At 41.0% G+C, this 25547-nt stretch overlaps 1 protein-coding gene across 1 annotated transcript in view; it reads right to left on the bottom strand.

The window, feature by feature from the left end:
- Positions 1-25547, bottom strand: part of LOC131342381 (mucin-17-like) — a 30740-nt gene that overhangs the window by 4475 nt on the left and 718 nt on the right. Inside the window, exons 2-8 of the mRNA XM_058373153.1 lie at positions 5114-24769; positions 4841-4962; positions 4687-4751; positions 4056-4258; positions 3782-3947; positions 3519-3686; positions 1055-1128 (exon numbers count right to left, since the gene is read on the bottom strand). Of these exons, the coding sequence (XP_058229136.1) occupies positions 1055-1128; positions 3519-3686; positions 3782-3947; positions 4056-4258; positions 4687-4751; positions 4841-4962; positions 5114-24769 (20454 nt within the window). The remainder of the gene's footprint in view (positions 1-1054; positions 1129-3518; positions 3687-3781; positions 3948-4055; positions 4259-4686; positions 4752-4840; positions 4963-5113; positions 24770-25547) is intronic.

Here is a 25547-nt window from a genome sequence, read left to right as displayed (position 1 = left end):
AGCTGTATTATAAGAACGTGGAAGTGTTTGGGAACGACAGCAACTCAGCCACGAAGTGGTAGGCCACGTAAACTGACGGAGCGGGGTCAGCGGATGCTGAGGCGCATAGTGCGAAGAGGTCACCAACTTTCTGCAGAGTCAATCGCTACAGACCTCCAAACTTCATGTGGCCTTCAGATTAGCTCAAGAACAGTGTGCAGAGAGCTTCATGGAATGGGTTTCCATGGCCGAGCAGCTGCATCCAAGCCATACATCACCAAGTGCAATGCAAAGCGTCGGATGCAGTGGTGTAAAGCACATCACCACTGGACTCTAGAGCAGTGGAGACGCGTTCTCTGGAGTGACGAATCGCGCTTCTCCATCTGGCAATCTGATGGACGAGTCTGGGTTTGGCGGTTGCCAGGAGAACGGTACTTGTCTGACTGCATTGTGCCAAGTGTAAAGTTTGGTGGAGGGGGGATTATGGTGTGGGGTTGTTTTTCAGGAGCTGGGCTTGGCCCCTTAGTTCCAGTGAAAGGAACTCTGAATGCTTCAGCATACCAAGACATTTTGGACAATTCCATGCTCCCCACTTTGTGGGAACAGTTTGGAGCTGGCCCCTTCCTCTTCCAACATGACTGTGCACCAGTGCACAAAGCAAGGTCCATAAAGACATGGATGACAGAGTCTGGTGTGGATGAACTTGACTGGCCTGCACAGAGTCCTGACCTCAACCCGATAGAACACCTTTGGGATGAATTAGAGCGGAGACTGAGAGCCAGGCCTTCTCGTCCAACATCAGTGTGTGACCTCACAAATGTGCTTCTGGAAGAATGGTCAAAAATTAAACTAAATTAAACTAAACCTTGTGGACAGCCTTCCCAGAAGAGTTGAAGCTGTTATAGCTGCAAAGGGTGGACCGACGTCATATTGAACCCTATGGATTAGGAATGGGATGTCACTTAAGTTCATATGCGAGTCAAGGCAGGTGAGCGAATACTTTTGGCAAAATAGTGTATTTATATTAGCTGATCATTCAAATGAGTATTAAAATAAAAGGATTTAAAATCTTGACCTCTGTCGCTGAAGTCGAAGAAGTAGTCCTCAAACAAGTTCGACCTCCTCGAATCGTGACTGCTGCTTAGAGACCTGTAAGGATAGAGAATTATCTGTAAATTGTGTTTGATCTGTTTTTTACACGCCACTGTTGAGTTCTGGATTCTGATTGGACAGAAGGTGTTGATTCATTTTCTACAGCAGCATCTCTGACAGCAGTGCAGACGCAAAAGACAGGTTTATTTATTATTTAATGTTGTCGTTTCCATGGTAACGCCTCAAGAAGTGAGGATGTGTGGTGAAGTTTTCTGTAAGGAGTCTCCAGCGCCAGAGGTTTTCGGACATCTTCAGGACACAGGAGTTTTATAGATTCTTGATAAAAAGCTTCATTTTTTTCCAGCTTATTTAAGAGAAAGCCAGAGAAATGACTCTTTATAGCTGCTGTGCTGTGCTATAGATATTTGACAGTAAATGCAGTGGCGGACCGTCAGGGTCAGCAAGGCCTTCTCTGCTGGCCTAAACAGCAGTGATCTGAATCACTGACTTGCATTTTAATATCCATCCATCCATTCATTGTCTATACCCACTTATTCCTAATTAGGGTCACGGGGGTCTGCTGGATCTATCCCAGCGCACATAGGGCAAAAGGCGCATTTTAATATATTTAATATATTTTTTTATGAATGTGTATTAAATTATTCCCAATAGTCTATTCTCTACATTTCATAGCTTTTCTCTCGGTTGCGCTGCTTCCAGTAGTGTATATTTATGATAAGAGTATTTATCCAATCATATTTCAGCTAGTGGCTGACATCATGTGTTGCCAGGGTGAAAGAATTCTGCCTTAAGTCCTTCAGAATCAATAGTGCAGGCGCCCGGAGCTTAAAATAAGTGGCAGTGAAACTGATCCATAAACCAATCAGATTTCGAGTTGGCGTCACTGGGGCCATGTAGCAGGCATACGATTACGTCAGCAATTTCCCGTCTTTTGCATAATTGGAGTAGTCAGAGGCTGTGAACTGCACAAACTAAATAAAATATATATATTTTAACTCACAATGGCTGACAGAGGAGAAGAAATCAATTTGGTCGCAGACATCCTTACAAATGCATTTTCAAGGCGGACTTTTCAAGAAAATCCTTTTGATTCTTCAAAATAGTTGGTAAGATTTTTCATGAACCATTTATGCTTTTGGGTTTTCTTTTTATTCTGGGTTTTCAGTTTTCTTTCATTCCAGATCCCCGGGGTGGACTGTGGGTTTCTTGCTGCAGTGAAAGGAAACTTGTGAGACTGAACTGTGTTAATTTGTTTTTTGCTATATGTAATGTAATTTTATTCATGTTTGCTACAAGAGCCTGTGACACAGCGCACTGTTATACAGTGTTTCTATATTCTCTGCGTCTCATTTCGGATGCTGCATCCTCTGGAGATTGCAGTTTGCTGTATACGTCATCAAAAATGTCTTTTTTGAGAAAAATAACCATAATAAAATTGACTATTCCTTGTGAGGTGTGAAATACTGCAGACTAATTTCTTTTTTACTTTGCTATTTAACGGTTGATTAGTATCTATTGCCGTGGCGTCATAATGATGGTATAGAGGTGGATTAATTCAGGAAGGTCTAGGTGTGAAATGCACCGCCCGCCAAATGTTATTATGAACAAAAGAAGTATAAATAGGATTATTTGCAAATTGCTGTCGTATAAGAGGAATAAAACATTCCAGGATGTGCTGTTGGAGGGAAAATAATCAATTTAACCCAAACTTTTACTACACTACCACGTCATTGATTATTTTACTATAACACTGCGTCATGTTTTACACTGATCAGGCATAACATTATGACCACCTGCCTAATATCGTGTTGGTCCCCTTTTGCTGCCACAACAGCCCTGACCCATCCTGCACTGTGTATTCTGACCCCTTTCTATCAGAAGCAGCATTAACTTCTTCAGCAGTTTGAGCAACAGTAGCTCGTCTGTTGGATCGGATCACACGGGCCAGCCTTCGCTCCCCACATGCATCAGTGAGCCTTGGCCGTCCATGACCCTGTCGCCAGTTCACCACTGTTCCTTCCTTGGACCACTTTTGATAGATACTGACCACTGCAGACCGGGAACACCCCACAAGAGCTGCAGTTTTGGAGATGCTCTGATCCAGTGGTCTAGCCATCACAATTTGGTCCTTCGTCAAACTCACTCAAATCCTTACACTTGTCCATTTTTCCTGCTTCTAACATCAACTTTGAGGACAAAATGTTGACTTGCTGCCTAATATATCCCACCCACTAACAGGTGCCATGATGAGGAGATACTCAGTCTTATTCACTTCACCTCTCACTGCTCATAATGTTATACCTGATATGTGTATTCCTCACTTGTTTTTCTTTACTTGATATCCCTTTAATAGTTTTTTAGTCTGCTTAAATGTGACAAAATTGTACACTTTTGTCAATTATTCCTTTTGCTAGAGGGATACTTACCAGCATTTCCTGCGCTTCAGTCGTACTACTACAATCCCGATTGTCACGGTGATGAAAAGAAGAAGGGCGGCTCCTAAACTCCCGAAGAGAGCGCCGTAAAACCCTGCACCTCTGCGGAAAAGCTCGCACTGCGGTCCATAGTATTCTTGAAAAGAAGACTTGTAGCATCTGATTGATTTAGAAAGCACAGAGAAAAGTTTCTATCAAAGAATACCCAGAACAGCACATTTTTAAAAGATGCGCTTCAGGGATTAGATGCTTACAGGCACATCGGACCGGTTTTCACGTTCACACAGTCTCCGTGAGCGTTGCAGTAACCGGGGTTATGTTTGCATGGCCCCTCACACACCCAGGCACCTTCCACAATATTCAGTGTGTAATTGGCAAAATCCGAATTACAGCTCAAGTACTGTTTCAGGTCTGAAATATCTTATTCAGTGGGGGGAAAATGTATTAGTCTTGAGATGTTAAACCATTGAGAAATCCTTGTTAAAATAAAATTTCTGTTTATGTGAAGCTATGGGAATTATTGCTTACTTGCTATTCCAGCTGTCTGCATTAGAACTTCTGTATCCTGAACAGAAACATTTCCAAGTGCTTGGCTTAAATGTTGAAGCGTATCTGAACTATTAAACAACTTTGTCAGAGTGGATTCTAGATCCTTGTTGAGGAAATCTATTTGGGATTGGTTGTTGGGATAGTTGTATTGTGCAAGGCTTCTGACGATGATGCTTCCAGGTCTGGGGAAAAATATCATATGATCTTCGGATTAAACAGGTCACAACAGAGATTTGCAATAAACATAAGAAAAGACTTAAGAATGTAAGAAAAAATGGAACCAGCTGAGACAGGGCAGTTTCCTTCTGAACTAGCTGAGTATTCATGTTTTCTTTACTGAGAACCAAGAGTATTGCCATTCTATGTAAACTCTAGAGACTATCGTGTTTAAAGATCCCAGGTGATCAGCAGTTTCTGAAATAACCGAACCAGCATCCATTCAATTTGATCTAGTGGATCTAGCCATGATAAAATTATCAGGACTTAGGAGGGAGTTTGTTCAGATGACCCATGTGGGGTCATGGTCACAAACAGCCATCTTTGCTGTTGGTGTATGGTAATTGGAATACAGAACTAGACCTGGAGGAAACTTCCCTGAGGAGAACCTTACAATAAACTGAGGATCTTTACATCTCTGAAGTTTTGTGGTGCTGCTCTTCTACAAATGCCAGAAAGCTGCAAATAACAATAAAGACTAGTTATAACAAATAAATAAAACGAAGGTCCGACTTGTCAATCTCTGAAAGAGAAACTAATCCACATACCTCATGTGATAGGACTGAAATCAATCTTTTGGATGCCTCGGAGTTCAAATTCTCAAAGTCAGGATTATATTCCTTTAAAATTCTCAAAGAAATGTTTGCCTTTCTCGTAGGACTCTCCTCAGCTGCAATGAATGATTTTATTGTTATATGAATTCAGTTATTTCAGGGATTTTAGTATTATTCAAACGTAAATGGTAAAAACCCAGTTATATGAAAGAAATGATCACAATACACAAAAGACTACTGTTAAGTTGAAGTGAATTTTCTACTTACAAATAATAACAGGTCTTGTGTTGGCTGCAAAACTACACGAATCACCATAAGTGGAATCACTGCAATTGCACTCACACAACCCAGAAGCCACGTTAAAAAAACATGGTGCACCGTTACACTGGCAATCTGTACAGCTTATTACGGTGTCAGTAGTGATGATAGTTGATGGAGAAGATTCACTTGTTGATACAGAATTTGGTGAACTGGTAGAAGGTAACGTTGTGGATTGTTGATCAGCTGTAGAGCTCTGAAAAGAAGTTGCACTGATGGTCGAGGATAGAGGTGTGGTTGATACAGTTGTATGGTTTGGACCCACTGGCGATGTTTTCAGGGTCGTGGAGCTGAAATTGTTTGGTGGCGAAAGTGTTTCATTTACTGTGTATCCAGGACTGGGTTCCACCGTTGATTTGATTGATTCAGAAGTGGAAGGTAACAGATTTTGAGAAGTAAAGTAAGTGCGCTGTGTAGAAACACTGTTTGTGTCTGTCATGGGTAATGATATAGTTGAACTTCCTGTGGAGGATAGTAGCATGGTTGTGGAACTATGTGTGCTTGGAAATGTCGTTGATTGCTGACTTTCTGGTGCTTGTGTTGATTCAGATGTCTGTCCAGTTATTTTACTTGATGTGTACTCTGTTAAGGTTGTTTCTGTAGTTTCAGAACTGACTGATGAAGAAAGTGTTAAGGGCATAAAGGTTGAGAAAGAGGATGTTGAATGGACATCTTCAGTTGGAACTATTGAACTTGTTTGGGTTGTGCTTTCTGTCTCTGTCGTCACTACTGGTGTGGATTGCTGACTTGTCTTTCTTGATGCTTCTGTATCAGTAATTATAGAGCGGAGAGATGTTAAAGTCGTCGCTGATTGGGTGGTTGATTGTGACTGTGTGCTTTCATTGGAGGATACCAGAGTAATTTGTGTTGACACATCTCTCGTAGAAAATGTTTGTGTTGCACTTCCTGTGATTGCTGTTGTGGATTTGTATTCAGGTGTTGACAATGAAGCCAAGGTTTCATTTGTGGATGGAAATGCTGATGATTGCTGGATTGTTTGGTCTGGTGCATGTGAAGATTCAGAAGTGTGTCCAGTTACTTTACTTGACAGGTACTCTGTTGAAGTTGGTTCTGTAGTTTCAGAACTGACTGATGGATGGGGTGTTAATGGCTTGGATGTTGAGTAGGTGGATTGTGTTGAATGGACATCTTCAGTTGAGGAGGACACAGTGGAATGAGGTGATTCCTCTGTTGTAGAGATTATTTGACTTGTTTGGATTGTGCTTTCTGTTTCTGTGGTCACTATTGGTGTGGATCGGAATTCTGTTGTTGGAAATGAAGGAGCTGTTACTCCTGTAGAAGTTATGTCTGTTGATGTGTATCTATTAGTGCTTGAGGTAATGGGTGCTGCAGAGTCAGTAATTAGAGAGGTAAGAGATGTTAAAGTTGTTGCTGACTCAGTAGTTGATGGTGATTGTGTCCCTTCAGTTGAGAATAAAGGAGTTACTTGTGTGGATACTTTTGTTGTTGGAAATGTTTCAGTTGGACGTCCTGTGAATGTTGGTAGTATGGTTGACGACTTGTATTCAGATGTTGAAAATGAAGCCAATGTTTCATCTGTGGTTGCTTGCTGACTTATTTGGTCTGTTGCTAATGAAGATTTAGAAGTCTGTCCAGTTAATACACTTGATGTGTACTCTGTTGAAGTAGGTTCTGTAGTGTCGGAACTGACAGATGGATGGGGTTTTAAGGGCCTAGATGTTATGTAGGTGGGTGGTGTTGAATGGACATCTTCAGTTAAGGAGGACACAGTGGAATGAGCTGATTCCTCTGCTGTGGAGAGCATTTGACTTGTTTGGATTGTGCTTTCTGTCGCTGTGGTCACAGCTGAGGTGGATCTAAATTCTGTTGTTGGAAATGAAGGACCTGTGGAAGCAGATCCTGGGGATTGCTGACTTGCTCCTGTTGAAAGTTCTGACGGTTCAGTAGATTGTTCAGTTGTGTATTTATTAGTGCTTGAAGTAATGGGTGCTGCAGAGTCAGTAATTATAGAGGTAAGAGATGTTAAAGTTGTTGCTGACTCAGTAGTTGATGATGAGTGTGTCCCTTCAGTTGGGAACACATGAGTTACTTGTGTAGATACTTCTGCTGTTGGAAATGTTTCAGTTGGACGTCCTGTAAATGAAGATTCAGAAGTGTGTCCAGTTGTTTTACTTGATGTGTACTCTGTTGAAGTTGGTTCTGTTGTTTTGTAACTGTCTGGATAATGTGTTAAGGGCATAGATGTTGAGTAGGTGGATTGTGTTGAATGGACATCTTTGGTTGAGGAGAACACAGTGGAATGAGCTGATTCCTCTGTTGCAGAGACCACTTGACTTGTTTGGATTATGCTTTCTGCTGCTGTGGTCACTATTGGTGTGGATCGAAAGTCTGTTGTTGGAAATGGAGGAGCTGTTACTCCTGTAGAGGTTATGTCTACGGATGTGTATTTATTAGTGCTAGTGGAAATGGGTGCTGCAGAATCAGTAACTACAGTGTTAAGAGATGTTGTTGCTGACTCAGTAGTTGATGGTGATTGTGTCTCTTCAGATGAAAACACAGGAGTTACTTGTGTGGATACATCTGTTGGAAATGTTTCAGTTGCACTTCCTGTGAACTGTGTTAGCATAGCTGTGGAGATGTGTTCAGTTGTTGACAATGAAGCCATGGTTTCATCTGTGGTCAGAAATGCTGATGATTGTTGGCTTGTTTGATCAGGTGCTTCTGAAGGTTTAGAAGTGTGTCCAGTTACTTTACTTGGTGTGTACTCTGTTGAAGTTGGTTCTGTAGTTTCAGAACTGAATGATGGATGGGGTGTTAAGGGCATAGATGTTGAGTAGGTGAATGGTGTTGAATGGACATCTTCAGTTGAGGAGGACACAGTGGAATAAGCTGATTCCTCTGTTGTAGAGACTATTTGACTTGTTTGGATTGTGCTTTCTGTCGCTGTGGTCACACCTGATGTGGATCTAAATTCTGTTGTTGGAAAGGTTTCAGTTGCGCTTCCGGTGAACGATGTTAGCATAGCTGTAGAGATGTGTTCAGTTGTTGACAATGAAGCCATGGTTTCATCTGTGGTTGGAAATGCTGATGATTGCTGGATTGTTTGGTCTGGTGCAGGTGAAGATTCAGAAGTGTGTCCAGTTACTTTACTAGATGTGTACTCTGTTGAAGTTGTTTCTGTGGTTTCAGAACTGACAGATGGATGAGGTGTTAAAGGCATAGATGTTGAGTAGGTCGATTGTGTTGAATGGACATCTTCAGTTGAGGAGGACACAGTGGAATGAGCTGATTCCTCTGTTGCAGATACCATTTCACTTGTTTGGATCATGCTTTCTGTTGCTGTGGTCACTATTGGTGTAGATTGGAAATCTGTTGTGGGAAATGGAGGAGCTGTTTCTTCTGTGGAAGTTATGTCTGTTGATGTGTACTTATTAGTGCTAGCGGAAATGGGTGCTGCAGAATCAGTAATTATAGAGGTAAGAGCTGTTAAATTTGATGGTGTCTCAGTAGTTGATGGTGATTGTGTCCCTTCAGTTGAGAACACATGAGTTACTTGTGTGGATACTTCTGATGTTGGAAACGTTTGAGTTGCACTTCCTGTGAACGGTGTTAGCATAGCTGTGGAGATGTGTTCAGTTGTTGGAAATGAAGCCATGGTTTCATCTGTAGTTGGAAATGCTGACAACGTCTGGCTTGTTTGGTCTGCTGCAGGTGAAGATTCAGAAGTGTGTCCAGTTACTTTACTAGATGTGTACTCTGTTGGAGTTGGTTCTATAGTTTCAGAACTGACTGATGGATGGGGTGTTAAGGGCATAGATGTTGAGTAGGTGGGCAGTGTTGAATGGACATCTTCAGTTGAGGAGGACACAGTGGAATGAGTTGATTCCTCTGCTGTGGAGAGCATTTGACTTGTTTGGATTGTGCTTTCTGTTGCTGTGGTCACTACTGGTGTAGATCGGAAATCTGTTGTTGGAAATGAAGGAGTTGTTACTCCTGTAGAAATCATGTCTGTTGATGTGTATCTATTAGTGCTTGAAGTAATGGGTGCTGCAGAGTCAGTAATTATAGAGGTAAGAGATGTTAAAGTTGTTGCTGACTCAGTAGTTGATGGTGAGTGTGTCCCTTCAGTTGAGAACACATGAGTTACTTGTGTAGATACTTCTTCTGTTGGAAATGTTTCAGTTGGACGTCCTGTAACAAAAGATTCAGAAGTGTGTCCAGTTGTTTTACTTGATGTGTACTCTGTTGAAGTTGGTTCTGTTGTTTTGGAACTGTTTGGATAAGGTGTTAAGGGCATAGATGTTGAGTAGGTGGATTGTGTTGAATGGACATCTTCAGTTGAGGAGGACACAGTGGGATGTCCTGATTCCTCTGTTGCAGAGACCACTTGACTTGTTTGGATTGTGCTTTCTGTTGCTGTTGTCACTATTGGTGTGGATTGGAAATCTGTTGTTGGAAATGGAGGAGCTGTTTCTCCTGTGGAAGTTATGTCTACGGATGTGTATTTATTAGTGCTAGTGGAAATGGGTGCTGCAGAATCAGTAATTATAGAGGTAAGAGATGTTAAAGTTGTTGCTGACTCAGTAGTTGATGGTGATTGTTTCCCTTCAGTTGAGAATAAAGGAGTTACTTGTGTGGATACATCTGTTGGAAATGTTTCAGTTGCATTTCCTGTGATCTGTGTTAGCATAGCTGTGGAGATGTGTTCAGTTGTTGGAAATGAAGCCATGGTTTCTTCTGTGGTCAGAAATGCTGATGATTGTTGGCTTGTTTGGTCAGGTGCTTCTGAAGGTTTTGAAGATGATCCAGTTATACTACTTGATGTGTACTCTGTTGAAGTTGATTCAGAACTGACTGATGGATAAGGTGTTAAATGCGTAGATGTTGAGTAGGTGGATGGTGTTGAACTGATATCTTCAGTTGAGGAAAACACAGTGGAATGAGCTGATTCCTCTGTTGTAGAGTCCACTTGACTTGCTTGGATTGTGCTTTCTGTCACTGTGATCACTACTGATGTGGATCTAAATTCTGTTGTTGGAAATGAAGGAGCTGTGGAAGCAGATCCTGGGGATTGCTGACTTGTTCTGGTTGACAGTTCTGACGTTTCAGTAAATTGTTCAATTATGTCTACTGATGTGTATTTATTCGTGCTTGAGGTAACGGGTGGTGCAGAGTCAGTAATTATAGTGATAAGAGATGTTAAAGTTGTTGCTGACTGAGTAGTTGATGGTGAATGTGTGCCTTCTGATGAGGATAACAAAGTTATTTGAGTAGACATATCTCTAGTAGAAAATGTTTGAGCTGCACCTTCTGTGAACGGTGTTAGCATAGCTGTGGAGATGTGTTCAGTTGTTGGAAATGAAGCCATGGTTTCATCTGTGGTTGGAAATGCTGATGATTGTTGGATTGTTTGGTCTGGTGCAGGTGAAGATTCAGAAGTGTGTCCAGTTACTTTACTAGATGTGTACTCTGTTGAAATTGGTTCTGTGGTTTCAGAACTGACAGATGGATGAGGTGTTAAAGGCTTGGATGTTGAGAAGGTGGATTGTGTTGAATTAACATCTTCAGTTGAGGAGTACGAAGTGGAATAAGCTGATTCCTCTGTTGTAGAGATTATTTGACTTGTTTGGATTGTGCTTTCTGTTTCTGTGGTCACTATTGGTGTGGATCGGAAATCTGTTGTTGGAAATGAAGTAGTTGTTACTCCTGTAGAAATCATGTCTGTTGATGTGTATCTATTAGTGCTTGAAGTAATGGGTGCTGCAGAGTCAGTAATTATAGAGGTAAGAGATGTTAAAGTTGTTGCTGACTCAGTAGTTGATGATGAGTGTGTCCCTTCAGTTGGGAACACATGAGTTACTTGTGTAGATACTTCTGCTGTTGGAAATGTTTCAGTTGGACGTCCTGTAATTAAAGTTTCAGAAGTGTGTCCAGTTGTTTTACTTGATGTGTACTCTGTTGAAGTTGCTTCTGTTGTTTTGTAACTGTCCGGATAAGGTGTTACGTGCATAGATGTTGAGTAGGTGGATTGTGTTGAATGGACATCTTCAGTTGAGGAGAACACAGTGGAATGAGCTGATTCCTCTGTTGCAGAGACCACTTGACTTGTTTGGATTGTGCTTTCTGCTGCTTTTGTCACTATTGGTGTGGATCGGAAATCTGTTGTTGGAAATGAATCCATGGTTTCATCTGTGGTTGAAACTGCTGATGATTGTTGGCTTGTTTGGTCTGGTGATGCTGAAAATTTAGAGGTCTGTCCAGTTATTTTACTTGATGTGTACTCTTTTGAGATTGGTTCTGTAGTTTCAGAACTGTCTGGATAAGGTGTTAAAAGCATAGATGTTGAGGAGGGAGATGGTGTTGAATGGACATCTTCAGTTGAATATATAGTTGGATGAGCTGATTCTGTTGAAGTTGGTTCTGTAGTTTCAGAACTGACTGATGGATAATGTGTTAAGGGCATAGATGTTGAGTATATGGATTGTGTTGAACTAACATCTTCGGTTGAGGAGGACACAGTGGGATATGCTGACTCCTCTGTTGCAGAGACCACTTGACTTGTTTGGATTGTGCTTTTTGTTGCTGTGGTCACTACTGGTGTGGATCGGAAATCTGTTGTTGGAAATGAAGGAGCTGTTTCTCCTGTAGAAGTTATGTCTACTGATATGTATTTATTAGTGCTTGAGGTAATGGGTCCTGCAGAGTCAGTAAGTATAGAGGTAAGAGATGTTAAAGTTGTTTCTGACTCAGTAGTTGATGGTGACTGTGTCCCTTCAGAAGAGACCACAGGAGTTGCTTGTGTGGATACTTTTGTTGTTGGAAATGTTTCAGTTGCGCTTCCTGTGAACGATGTTAGCATAGCTATAGAGATGTGTTCAGTTGTTGACAATAAAGCCATGGTTTCATCTGTGGTTGGAAATGCTGATGATTGTTGGATTGTTTGGTCTGGTGCAGGTGAAGATTCAGAAGTGTGTCCAGTTACTTTACTAGATGTGTACTCTGTTGAAATTGGTTCTGTGGTTTCAGAACTGACAGATGGATGAGGTGTTAAAGGCTTGGATGTTGAGAAGGTGGATTGTGTTGAATTAACATCTTCAGTTGAGGAGTACGAAGTGGAATAAGCTGATTCCTCTGTTGTAGAGATTATTTGACTTGTTTGGATTGTGCTTTCTGTTTCTGTGGTCACTATTGGTGTGGATCGGAAATCTGTTGTTGGATATGAAGGAGCTGTTACTCCCATGGAAGTTATGTCTGTTGATGTGTATCCATTAGTGCCTGAGGTAAGGGGTGCTGCAGAGTCAGTAATTATAGAGGTAAGAGATGTTAAAGTTGTTGCTGACTCAGTAGTTGATAGTGATTGTGTCCCTTCAGGTGAGAATAAAGGAGTTACTTGTGTGGATACTTTTGTTGTTGGAAATGTTTCAGTTGGACGTCCTGTGAATGTTGGTAGTATGGTTGACGACTTGTATTCAGATGTTGAAAATGAAGCCAATGTTTCATCTGTGGTTGCTTGCTGACTTGTTTGGTCTGTTGCTAGTGAAGATTTAGAAGTTTGTCTAGTTGATACACTTGACATGTACTCTGTTGAAGTTGGTTCTGTAGTTTCAGAACTGACTGATGGATGGGGTGTTAAGGGCAGAGATGTTGAGTAGGTGGATTGTGTTGAATGGACATCTTCAGTTGAGGAGGACACAGTGGAATGAGCTGATTCCTCTGTTGTAAAGACTATTTGACTTGTTTGGATTGTGCTTTCTGTTGCTGTCGTCGCTATTGGTGTGGATCGGAAATCTGTTGTTGGAAATGAATCCATGGTTTCATCTGTGGTTGAAAATGCTGATGATTGTTGGCTTGTTTGGTCTGGTGCATGTGAAGATTCAGAAGTGTATTCAGTTACTTTACTAGATGTGTACTCTGTTGGAGTTGGTTCTATAGTTTCAGAACTGACTGATGGATGGGGTGTTAAGGGCATAGATGTTGAGTAGGTGGGCAGTGTTGAATGGACATCTTCAGTTGAGGAGGACACAGTGGAATGAGTTGATTCCTCTGCTGTGGAGAGCATTTGACTTGTTCGGATTGTGCTTTCTGTTGCTGTGGTCACTACTGGTGTGGATCGGAAATCTGTTGTTGGAAATGAAGGAGTTGTTACTCCTGTAGAAATCATGTCTGTTGATGTGTATCTATTAGTGCCTGAAGTAATGGGTGCTGCAGAGTCAGTAATTATAGAGGTAAGAGATGTTAAAGTTGTTGCTGACTCAGTAGTTGATGGGGATTGTGTCCCTTCAGTTGAGAACACATGAGTTACTTGTGTGGATACTTCTGATATTGGAAACGTTTGAGTTGCACTTCCTGTGAATGGTGTTAGCTTAGCTGTGGAGATGTGTTCAGTTGTTGGAAATGAAGCCATGGTTTCTTCTGTAGTTGGAAATGCTGACAACTGGCTTGTTTGGTCTGCTGCAGGTGAAGATTCAGAAGTGTGTTCAGTTACTTTACTAGATGTGTACTCTGTTGAAGTTGGTTCTGTAATTTCAGAACTGGCTGATGGATGAGGTGTTAAGGGCATAGATGTTGAGTAGGTTGGTAGTGTTGAATGGACATCTTCAGTTGAGGAGGACACAGTGGAATGAGTTGATTCCTCTGCTGTGGAGAGCATTTGACTTGTTTGGATTGTGCTTTCTGTTGCTGTGGTCACTACTGGTGTGGATATAAAATCTGTTGTTGGAAATGAAGTAGTTGTTACTCCTGTAGAAATCATGTCTGTTGATGTGTATCTATTAGTGCTTGAAGTAATGGGTGCTGCAGAGTCAGTAATTATAGAGGTAAGAGATGTTAAAGTTGTTGCTGACTCAGTAGTTGATGGTGAGTGTGTCCCTTCAGTTGGGAACACATGAGTTACTTGTGTAGATACTTCTGCTGTTGGAAATGTTTCAGTTGGACGTCCTGTAAATAAAGATTCAGAAGTGTGTCCAGTTGTTTTACTTGATGTGTACTCTGTTGAAGTTGGTTCTGTTGTTTTGTAACTGTCTGGATAATGTGTTAAGGGCATAGATGTTGAGTAGGTGGATTGTGTTGAATGGACATCTTCAGTTGAGGAGGACACAGTGGGATGTCCTGATTCCTCTGTTGCAGAGACCACTTGACTTGTTTGGATTGTGCTTTCTGTTGCTGTTGTCACTATTGGTGTGGATTGGAAATCTGTTGTTGGAAATGGAGGAGCTGTTTCTCCTGTGGAAGTTATGTCTACGGATGTGTATTTATTAGTGCTAGTGGAAATGGGTGCTGCAGAATCAGTAATTATAGAGGTAAGAGATGTTAAAGTTGTTGCTGACTCAGTAGTTGATGGTGATTGTTTCCCTTCAGTTGAGAATAAAGGAGTTACTTGTGTGGATACATCTGTTGGAAATGTTTCAGTTGCATTTCCTGTGATCTGTGTTAGCATAGCTGTGGAGATGTGTTCAGTTGTTGGAAATGAAGCCATGGTTTCTTCTGTGGTCAGAAATGCTGATGATTGTTGGCTTGTTTGGTCAGGTGCTTCTGAAGGTTTTGAAGATGATCCAGTTATACTACTTGATGTGTACTCTGTTGAAGTTGATTCAGAACTGACTGATGGATAAGGTGTTAAATGCGTAGATGTTGAGTAGGTGGATGGTGTTGAACTGATATCTTCAGTTGAGGAAAACACAGTGGAATGAGCTGATTCCTCTGTTGTAGAGTCCACTTGACTTGCTTGGATTGTGCTTTCTGTCACTGTGATCACTACTGATGTGGATCTAAATTCTGTTGTTGGAAATGAAGGAGCTGTGGAAGCAGATCCTGGGGATTGCTGACTTGTTCTGGTTGACAGTTCTGACGTTTCAGTAAATTGTTCAATTATGTCTACTGATGTGTATTTATTCGTGCTTGAGGTAACGGGTGGTGCAGAGTCAGTAATTATAGTGATAAGAGATGTTAAAGTTGTTGCTGACTGAGTAGTTGATGGTGAATGTGTGCCTTCTGATGAGGATAACAAAGTTATTTGAGTAGACATATCTCTAGTAGAAAATGTTTGAGCTGCACCTTCTGTGAACGGTGTTAGCATAGCTGTGGAGATGTGTTCAGTTGTTGGAAATGAAGCCATGGTTTCATCTGTGGTTGGAAATGCTGATGATTGTTGGATTGTTTGGTCTGGTGCAGGTGAAGATTCAGAAGTGTGTCCAGTTACTTTACTAGATGTGTACTCTGTTGAAATTGGTTCTGTGGTTTCAGAACTGACAGATGGATGAGGTGTTAAAGGCTTGGATGTTGAGAAGGTGGATTGTGTTGAATTAACATCTTCAGTTGAGGAGTACGAAGTGGAATAAGCTGATTCCTCTGTTGTAGAGATTATTTGACTTGTTTGGATTGTGCTTTCTGTTTCTGTGGTCACTATTGGTGTGGATCGGAAATCTGTTGTTGGATATGAAGGAGCTGTTACTCCCATGGAATTTATGTCTGTTGATGTGTATCCATTAGTGCCTGAGGTAAGGGGTGCTGCAGAGTCAGTAATTATAGAGGTAAGAGATGTTAAAGTTGTTGCTGACTCAGTAGTTGATAGTGATTGTGTCCCTTCAGGTGAGAATAAAGGAGTTACTTGTGTGGATACTTTTGTTGTTGGAAATGTTTCAGTTGGACGTCCTGTGAATGTTGGTAGTATGGTTGACGACTTGTATTCAGATGTTGAAAATGAAGCCAATGTTTCATCTGTGGTTGCTTGCTGACTTGTTTGGTCTGTTGCTAGTGAAGATTTAGAAGTTTGTCTAGTTGATACACTTGACATGTACTCTGTTGAAGTTGGTTCTGTAGTTTCAGAACTGACTGATGGATGGGGTGTTAAGGGCAGAGATGTTGAGTAGGTGGATTGTGTTGAATGGACATCTTCAGTTGAGGAGGACACAGTGGAATGAGCTGATTCCTCTGTTGTAAAGACTATTTGACTTGTTTGGATTGTGCTTTCTGTTGCTGTCGTCGCTATTGGTGTGGATCGGAAATCTGTTGTTGGAAATGAATCCATGGTTTCATCTGTGGTTGAAAATGCTGATGATTGTTGGCTTGTTTGGTCTGGTGCATGTGAAGATTCAGAAGTGTATTCAGTTACTTTACTAGATGTGTACTCTGTTGGAGTTGGTTCTATAGTTTCAGAACTGACTGATGGATGGGGTGTTAAGGGCATAGATGTTGAGTAGGTGGGCAGTGTTGAATGGACATCTTCAGTTGAGGAGGACACAGTGGAATGAGTTGATTCCTCTGCTGTGGAGAGCATTTGACTTGTTCGGATTGTGCTTTCTGTTGCTGTGGTCACTACTGGTGTGGATCGGAAATCTGTTGTTGGAAATGAAGGAGTTGTTACTCCTGTAGAAATCATGTCTGTTGATGTGTATCTATTAGTGCCTGAAGTAATGGGTGCTGCAGAGTCAGTAATTATAGAGGTAAGAGATGTTAAAGTTGTTGCTGACTCAGTAGTTGATGGGGATTGTGTCCCTTCAGTTGAGAACACATGAGTTACTTGTGTGGATACTTCTGATATTGGAAACGTTTGAGTTGCACTTCCTGTGAATGGTGTTAGCTTAGCTGTGGAGATGTGTTCAGTTGTTGGAAATGAAGCCATGGTTTCTTCTGTAGTTGGAAATGCTGACAACTGGCTTGTTTGGTCTGCTGCAGGTGAAGATTCAGAAGTGTGTTCAGTTACTTTACTAGATGTGTACTCTGTTGAAGTTGGTTCTGTAGTTTCAGAACTGACTGATGGATGGGGTGTTAAGGGCATAGATGTTGAGTAGGTTGGTAGTGTTGAATGGACATCTTCAGTTGAGGAGGACACAGTGGAATGAGTTGATTCCTCTGCTGTGGAGAGCATTTGACTTGTTTGGATTGTGCTTTCTGTTGCTGTGGTCACTACTGGTGTGGATATAAAATCTGTTGTTGGAAATGAAGTAGTTGTTACTCCTGTAGAAATCATGTCTGTTGATGTGTATCTATTAGTGCTTGAAGTAATGGGTGCTGCAGAGTCAGTAATTATAGAGGTAAGAGATGTTAAAGTTGTTGCTGACTCAGTAGTTGATGGTGAGTGTGTCCCTTCAGTTGGGAACACATGAGTTACTTGTGTAGATACTTCTGCTGTTGGAAATGTTTCAGTTGGACGTCCTGTAAATAAAGATTCAGAAGTGTGTCCAGTTGTTTTACTTGATGTGTACTCTGTTGAAGTTGCTTCTGTTGTTTTGTAACTGTCCGGATAAGGTGTTACGTGCATAGATGTTGAGTAGGTGGATTGTGTTGAATGGACATCTTCAGTTGAGGAGAACACAGTGGAATGAGCTGATTCCTCTGTTGCAGAGACCACTTGACTTGTTTGGATTGTGCTTTCTGCTGCTTTTGTCACTATTGGTGTGGATCGGAAATCTGTTGTTGGAAATGAATCCATGGTTTCATCTGTGGTTGAAACTGCTGATGATTGTTGGCTTGTTTGGTCTGGTGATGCTGAAAATTTAGAGGTCTGTCCAGTTATTTTACTTGATGTGTACTCTTTTGAGATTGGTTCTGTAGTTTCAGAACTGTCTGGATAAGGTGTTAAAAGCATAGATGTTGAGGAGGGAGATGGTGTTGAATGGACATCTTCAGTTGAATATATAGTTGGATGAGCTGATTCTGTTGAAGTTGGTTCTGTAGTTTCAGAACTGACTGATGGATAATGTGTTAAGGGCATAGATGTTGAGTATATGGATTGTGTTGAATTAACATCTTCGGTTGAGGAGGACACAGTGGGATATGCTGACTCCTCTGTTGCAGAGACCACTTGACTTGTTTGGATTGTGCTTTTTGTTGCTGTGGTCACTACTGGTGTGGATCGGAAATCTGTTGTTGGAAATGAAGGAGCTGTTTCTCCTGTAGAAGTTATGTCTACTGATATGTATTTATTAGTGCTTGAGGTAATGGGTCCTGCAGAGTCAGTAAGTATAGAGGTAAGAGATGTTAAAGTTGTTTCTGACTCAGTAGTTGATGGTGACTGTGTCCCTTCAGAAGAGACCACAGGAGTTGCTTGTGTGGATACTTTTGTTGTTGGAAATGTTTCAGTTGCGCTTCCTGTGAACGATGTTAGCATAGCTATAGAGATGTGTTCAGTTGTTGACAATAAAGCCATGGTTTCATCTGTGGTTGGAAATGCTGATGATTGTTGGATTGTTTGGTCTGGTGCAGGTGAAGATTCAGAAGTGTGTCCAGTTACTTTACTAGATGTGTACTCTGTTGAAATTGGTTCTGTGGTTTCAGAACTGACAGATGGATGAGGTGTTAAAGGCTTGGATGTTGAGAAGGTGGATTGTGTTGAATTAACATCTTCAGTTGAGGAGTACGAAGTGGAATAAGCTGATTCCTCTGTTGTAGAGATTATTTGACTTGTTTGGATTGTGCTTTCTGTTTCTGTGGTCACTATTGGTGTGGATCGGAAATCTGTTGTTGGATATGAAGGAGCTGTTACTCCCATGGAAGTTATGTCTGTTGATGTGTATCCATTAGTGCCTGAGGTAAGGGGTGCTGCAGAGTCAGTAATTATAGAGGTAAGAGATGTTAAAGTTGTTGCTGACTCAGTAGTTGATGGTGATTGTGTCCCTTCAGGTGAGAATAAAGGAGTTACTTGTGTGGATACTTTTGTTGTTGGAAATGTTTCAGTTGGACGTCCTGTGAATGTTGGTAGTATGGTTGACGACTTGTATTCAGATGTTGAAAATGAAGCCAATGTTTCATCTGTGGTTGCTTGCTGACTTGTTTGGTCTGTTGCTAGTGAAGATTTAGAAGTTTGTCTAGTTGATACACTTGACATGTACTCTGTTGAAGTTGGTTCTGTAGTTTCAGAACTGACTGATGGATGGGGTGTTAAGGGCAGAGATGTTGAGTAGGTGGATTGTGTTGAATGGACATCTTCAGTTGAGGAGGACACAGTGGAATGAGCTGATTCCTCTGTTGTAAAGACTATTTGACTTGTTTGGATTGTGCTTTCTGCTGCTGTGGTCACTACAGGTGTGGATCGGAAATCTGTTGTTGGAAATGAATCCATGGTTTCATCTGTGGTTGAAAATGCTGATGATTGTTGGCTTGTTTGGTCTGGTGCATGTGAAGATTCAGAAGTGTATTCAGTTACTTTACTAGATGTGTACTCTGTTGGAGTTGGTTCTATAGTTTCAGAACTGACTGATGGATGGGGTGTTAAGGGCATAGATGTTGAGTAGGTGGGCAGTGTTGAATGGACATCTTCAGTTGAGGAGGACACAGTGGAATGAGTTGATTCCTCTGCTGTGGAGAGCATTTGACTTGTTCGGATTGTGCTTTCTGTTGCTGTGGTCACTACTGGTGTGGATCGGAAATCTGTTGTTGGAAATGAAGGAGTTGTTACTCCTGTAGAAATCATGTCTGTTGATGTGTATCTATTAGTGCTTGAAGTAATGGGTGCTGCAGAGTCAGTAATTATAGAGGTAAGAGATGTTAAAGTTGTTGCTGACTCAGTAGTTGATGGGGATTGTGTCCCTTCAGTTGAGAACACATGAGTTACTTGTGTGGATACTTCTGATATTGGAAACGTTTGAGTTGCACTTCCTGTGAATGGTGTTAGCTTAGCTGTGGAGATGTGTTCAGTTGTTGGAAATGAAGCCATGGTTTCTTCTGTAGTTGGAAATGCTGACAACTGGCTTGTTTGGTCTGCTGCAGGTGAAGATTCAGAAGTGTGTTCAGTTACTTTACTAGATGTGTACTCTGTTGAAGTTGGTTCTGTAATTTCAGAACTGGCTGATGGATGAGGTGTTAAGGGCATAGATGTTGAGTAGGTTGGTAGTGTTGAATGGACATCTTCAGTTGAGGAGGACACAGTGGAATGAGTTGATTCCTCTGCTGTGGAGAGCATTTGACTTGTTTGGATTGTGCTTTCTGTTGCTGTGGTCACTACTGGTGTGGATATAAAATCTGTTGTTGGAAATGAAGTAGTTGTTACTCCTGTAGAAATCATGTCTGTTGATGTGTATCTATTAGTGCTTGAAGTAATGGGTGCTGCAGAGTCAGTAATTATAGAGGTAAGAGATGTTAAAGTTGTTGCTGACTCAGTAGTTGATGATGAGTGTGTCCCTTCAGTTGGGAACACATGAGTTACTTGTGTAGATACTTCTGCTGTTGGAAATGTTTCAGTTGGACGTCCTGTAATTAAAGTTTCAGAAGTGTGTCCAGTTGTTTTACTTGATGTGTACTCTGTTGAAGTTGCTTCTGTTGTTTTGTAACTGTCCGGATAAGGTGTTACGTGCATAGATGTTGAGTAGGTGGATTGTGTTGAATGGACATCTTCAGTTGAGGAGAACACAGTGGAATGAGCTGATTCCTCTGTTGCAGAGACCACTTGACTTGTTTGGATTGTGCTTTCTGCTGCTTTTGTCACTATTGGTGTGGATCGGAAATCTGTTGTTGGAAATGAATCCATGGTTTCATCTGTGGTTGAAACTGCTGATGATTGTTGGCTTGTTTGGTCTGGTGATGCTGAAAATTTAGAGGTCTGTCCAGTTATTTTACTTGATGTGTACTCTTTTGAGATTGGTTCTGTAGTTTCAGAACTGTCTGGATAAGGTGTTAAAAGCATAGATGTTGAGGAGGGAGATGGTGTTGAATGGACATCTTCAGTTGAATATATAGTTGGATGAGCTGATTCTGTTGAAGTTGGTTCTGTAGTTTCAGAACTGACTGATGGATAATGTGTTAAGGGCATAGATGTTGAGTATATGGATTGTGTTGAATTAACATCTTCGGTTGAGGAGGACACAGTGGGATATGCTGACTCCTCTGTTGCAGAGACCACTTGACTTGTTTGGATTGTGCTTTTTGTTGCTGTGGTCACTACTGGTGTGGATCGGAAATCTGTTGTTGGAAATGAAGGAGCTGTTTCTCCTGTAGAAGTTATGTCTACTGATATGTATTTATTAGTGCTTGAGGTAATGGGTCCTGCAGAGTCAGTAAGTATAGAGGTAAGAGATGTTAAAGTTGTTTCTGACTCAGTAGTTGATGGTGACTGTGTCCCTTCAGAAGAGACCACAGGAGTTGCTTGTGTGGATACTTTTGTTGTTGGAAATGTTTCAGTTGCGCTTCCTGTGAACGATGTTAGCATAGCTATAGAGATGTGTTCAGTTGTTGACAATAAAGCCATGGTTTCATCTGTGGTTGGAAATGCTGATGATTGTTGGATTGTTTGGTCTGGTGCAGGTGAAGATTCAGAAGTGTGTCCAGTTACTTTACTAGATGTGTACTCTGTTGAAATTGGTTCTGTGGTTTCAGAACTGACAGATGGATGAGGTGTTAAAGGCATAGATGTTGAGTAGGTGGATTGTGTTGAATTAACATCTTCAGTTGAGGAGTACGAAGTGGAATAAGCTGATTCCTCTGTTGTAGAGATTATTTGACTTGTTTGGATTGTGCTTTCTGTTTCTGTGGTCACTATTGGTGTGGATCGGAAATCTGTTGTTGGATATGAAGGAGCTGTTACTCCCATGGAAGTTATGTCTGTTGATGTGTATCCATTAGTGCCTGAGGTAAGGGGTGCTGCAGAGTCAGTAATTATAGAGGTAAGAGATGTTAAAGTTGTTGCTGACTCAGTAGTTGATGGTGATTGTGTCCCTTCAGGTGAGAATAAAGGAGTTACTTGTGTGGATACTTTTGTTGTTGGAAATGTTTCAGTTGGACGTCCTGTGAATGTTAGTAGTATGGTTGACGACTTGTATTCAGATGTTGAAAATGAAGCCAATGTTTCATCTGTGGTTGCTTGCTGACTTGTTTGGTCTGTTGCTAGTGAAGATTTAGAAGTTTGTCTAGTTGATACACTTGACATGTACTCTGTTGGAGTTGGTTCTATAGTTTCAGAACTGACTGATGGATGGGGTGTTAAGGGCATAGATGTTGAGTAGGTGGGCAGTGTTGAATGGACATCTTCAGTTGAGGAGGACACAGTGGAATGAGTTGATTCCTCTGCTGTGGAGAGCATTTGACTTGTTTGGATTGTGCTTTCTGTTGCTGTGGTCACTACTGGTGTGGATCGGAAATCTGTTGTTGGAAATGAAGGAGTTGTTACTCCTGTAGAAATCATGTCTGTTGATGTGTATCTATTAGTGCTTGAAGTAATGGGTGCTGCAGAGTCAGTAATTATAGAGGTAAGAGATGTTAAAGTTGTTGTTGACTCAGTAGTTGATGGTGAGTGTGTCCCTTCAGAGGAGACCACAGGAGTTGCTTGTGTGGATACTTTTGTTGTTGGAAATGTTTCAGTTGAGCTTCCTGTGAACAGTGTTAACATAGCTATAGAGATGTGTTCAGTTGTTGACAATAAAGCCATGGTTTCATCTGTGGTTGGAAATGCTGATGATTGTTGGATTGTTTGGTCTGGTGCAGGTGAAGATTCAGAAGTGTGTCCAGTTATTTTACTTGGTGTGTACTCTGTTGAAGTTGGTTCTGTAGTTTCAGAACTGACTGATGGATGGGGTGTTAAGGGCATAGATGTTGAGTAGGTTGATGGTGTCAAATTGACATCTTCAGTTGAGAACACAGTAGAGTGAGCTGATTCCTCTGTTGTAGGGACTGTGTGGCTTGTTTGTATTGTGCTCTCTGTTGCCATTGACACTACTAATGTGGATCTGAATTCTATTGTTGAAAATGTTTCAGTTGTACTTCCTGTGAATGATGGTAGTTTAGTTGTGGATTTGTATTCAGTTGTTGGAAATGAATCCATGGTTTCATGCGTGGTTGGAAATGCTGATGATTGCTGGATTGTTTGGTCGGGTTCATGTGAAGATTCAGAAGTGTGTCCAGTTATTTTACTTGATGTATACTCTGTTGAAGTTGGTTCTTTAGTTTCAGAACTGACTGATGGATAATGTGTTAAAGGTATAGATGTTATGTAGGTGGATGGTGTTGAATGAACATCTTCAGTTGAGGAGGACACAGTGGGATGAGGTAATTCCTCTGTTGCAGAGACCACTTGACTTGTTTGAATTGTGCTCTCTGTTGCTGTAGCCGTAACTGACATGGATCTAAATTCAGTGTAGAATAAAGGAGTTACTTGTGTTGATACTTTTGTTGTTGGAAATGTTTCAGTTGGACTTCCTGTGAACGGTGTTAGCATAGCTGTGGAGATGTGTTCAGTTGTTGACAATGAAGCCATGGTTTCATCTGTGATTGGAAATGCTGATGATTGCTGACTTGTTTCATCTGGTGCAGGTGAAGATTCAGAAGTGTGTCCAGTTACTTTACTTGATGTGTACTCTGTTGAAGTAGGTTCTGTAGTTTCAGAACTTACTGTTAGATAAGCTGTTAAAGGCATAGATGTTGAGTAGGTGGATTGTGTTGACCTGACATCTTCAGTTGAGGAAGACACAGCGGAATGAGAGGACTTCTCTGTTGTAGACATGGTGGAGCTTGTTTGGATTGTGTTTTCTGTTGTTACTACTACTGGTGTGGAAGAATATACTGGGATTTGTTGACTTGTCTTTCTTGACGCTTCTGAAGTTCCACTGGTTTGTTCAGTTATGTCTACTGGTGTGTATTTATTTGTTCCTGATGTGGTAAGCACTGCAGAATCAGTATTTATAGAGGCAAGAGACATTGTTGCTGATTGAAAGGTTGATGGTGATTGCCTACCTTCAGTTGAGGATAAAGGAGATCTTTGGGTGGGTGCATCTGTTGTAGGAAAAGTTTGAAGTGCACTTCCTGTGAACGGTGTTAGTACAGTTGTGGAGATGTGCTCAGTTGTTGAAAATGAAGTCATGGTTTCATCTTTGGTTGGAAATTCTGATGAGAAATCTTCTGCTGTACTTGTTTCAGGTGTATTTCCAGTGAAGGTTGGTAGCATATTTTTGGAGACTTGCTGACTCGTTTGGTCTTGTGATGGTGAAGATTCAGAAGATTCTGCAGTTATTTTAACTGATATGGATGCTGTTACGCTTGCTTTGGTAGTTTTAGAAGTGACTGGTTGATGAGGTGTCACTATTGTGGATGTTGAAAAGGTGGATGGTGTAGAGTGGACATCTTCAGTTGAGAAGAAACGAGTCAGCTCTTCTGGTTGTTCTGTTAAAGAAACTACTGGACTTTTGTTGGAGATTTTTGTTGCAGTGGAAAAAGATGGACTTGTACTCCTTGGCACTTCTGATTTTTCTGTCGATTGTCCAGTTTTGTTGTCCTCTGTCGACGTGTCTTCTTTAGTGCTTGATGTCAGATAAATTATGGAGGTAAGAGATGTAAAGGTTGTTGTTGATTGGGTCGTTGATGATGAATGTGTGCCTTCACTTGAGGATACAGAAGTGATTTTAGTTGATTCTTCAGTTGGAGATGTGATTGGGCTTGTTTTGGTTGTATTTCCTGTAGACGTTTCTAGAATAGTTGTGGAGTTGTATTCAGTTGTTGAAAATGAAGCCACGGTTTCATCTGAGGCTGGAAATGATGATAAATGATTTGTTTTTAAATGAATAAATGAGCTTGTTGTAGAAGATAACTCAGATTCAGAAATGACCGATGTCAAAGGTGTTGAACTGGTGGATGGTGTTGAACTTGCATCTTCACTTGAAGAGGACAGTGTGGTCGGTGACGATTCCTGTGCTGTATAAAATGCTAATAAATAAAAACATTATACTTTGCTGAATGCTGGTTCATAATCTAAAGGTAAGATGTCATTTTAAAAAGACTCTATGCAAAATATTTCTTAAAATAAATTTGAAACCACTGTGTAAAAGGGCGTATCTTTTATGGCTCTGCGTCATCGCTTTTACAGGTTAATCGTAAGACTTTTATGAACTAAAATACACGTTAAAATATGTTTCGATACCAACATGCCACTCCTAAAAATCAGAACAAACAGCCAATCCCTAAACTCCATTTTGCGCTATTTTTTGTAGCACCGTGGACAGAATGAGAACTTAATTTTTCTTTTTAGAATATTTATTGTCGTATTTTAATCCAGTCTAGAGCATTTTTTACTGTGTAGAACTTTAACTTTAATATATGCATCTTCAAATATCACCATGGTCCAAAATCCCCAACATATCAGCTGTATTATGAAGTTATCATTTATCAGAATGTCTATTACAGTACAGCGCTTGACAATGAAATATACGTTTTCAGCACATTTAAATTTTCAATCTGATGATCTTAATCTGATCCTCTAAAATTTTCGGATCGTAAATACATCACTGTAGAAGACTTTTAATCCACTGACTGTTAACATACACCAACCAGGCATGACATTATGACCACCTGCCTAATATTCTTTTGGTCCCCCTTTTGCCCTGACCCGTCCTGTACTGTGTATTCTGACCCCTTTCTATCAGAACCAGCATTAACGTCTTCAGCAATTTGAGCAACAGTAGCTCGTCTGTTGGATCGGATCACA

The sequence above is a fragment of the Hemibagrus wyckioides genome, linkage group LG21, assembly GCF_019097595.1.
Source record: "Hemibagrus wyckioides isolate EC202008001 linkage group LG21, SWU_Hwy_1.0, whole genome shotgun sequence".
Lineage (NCBI taxonomy): Eukaryota > Metazoa > Chordata > Actinopteri > Siluriformes > Bagridae > Hemibagrus > Hemibagrus wyckioides.
Note: the sequence above shows the minus strand (reverse complement) of the source record. Positions and strands in the feature narration are given on the sequence as shown.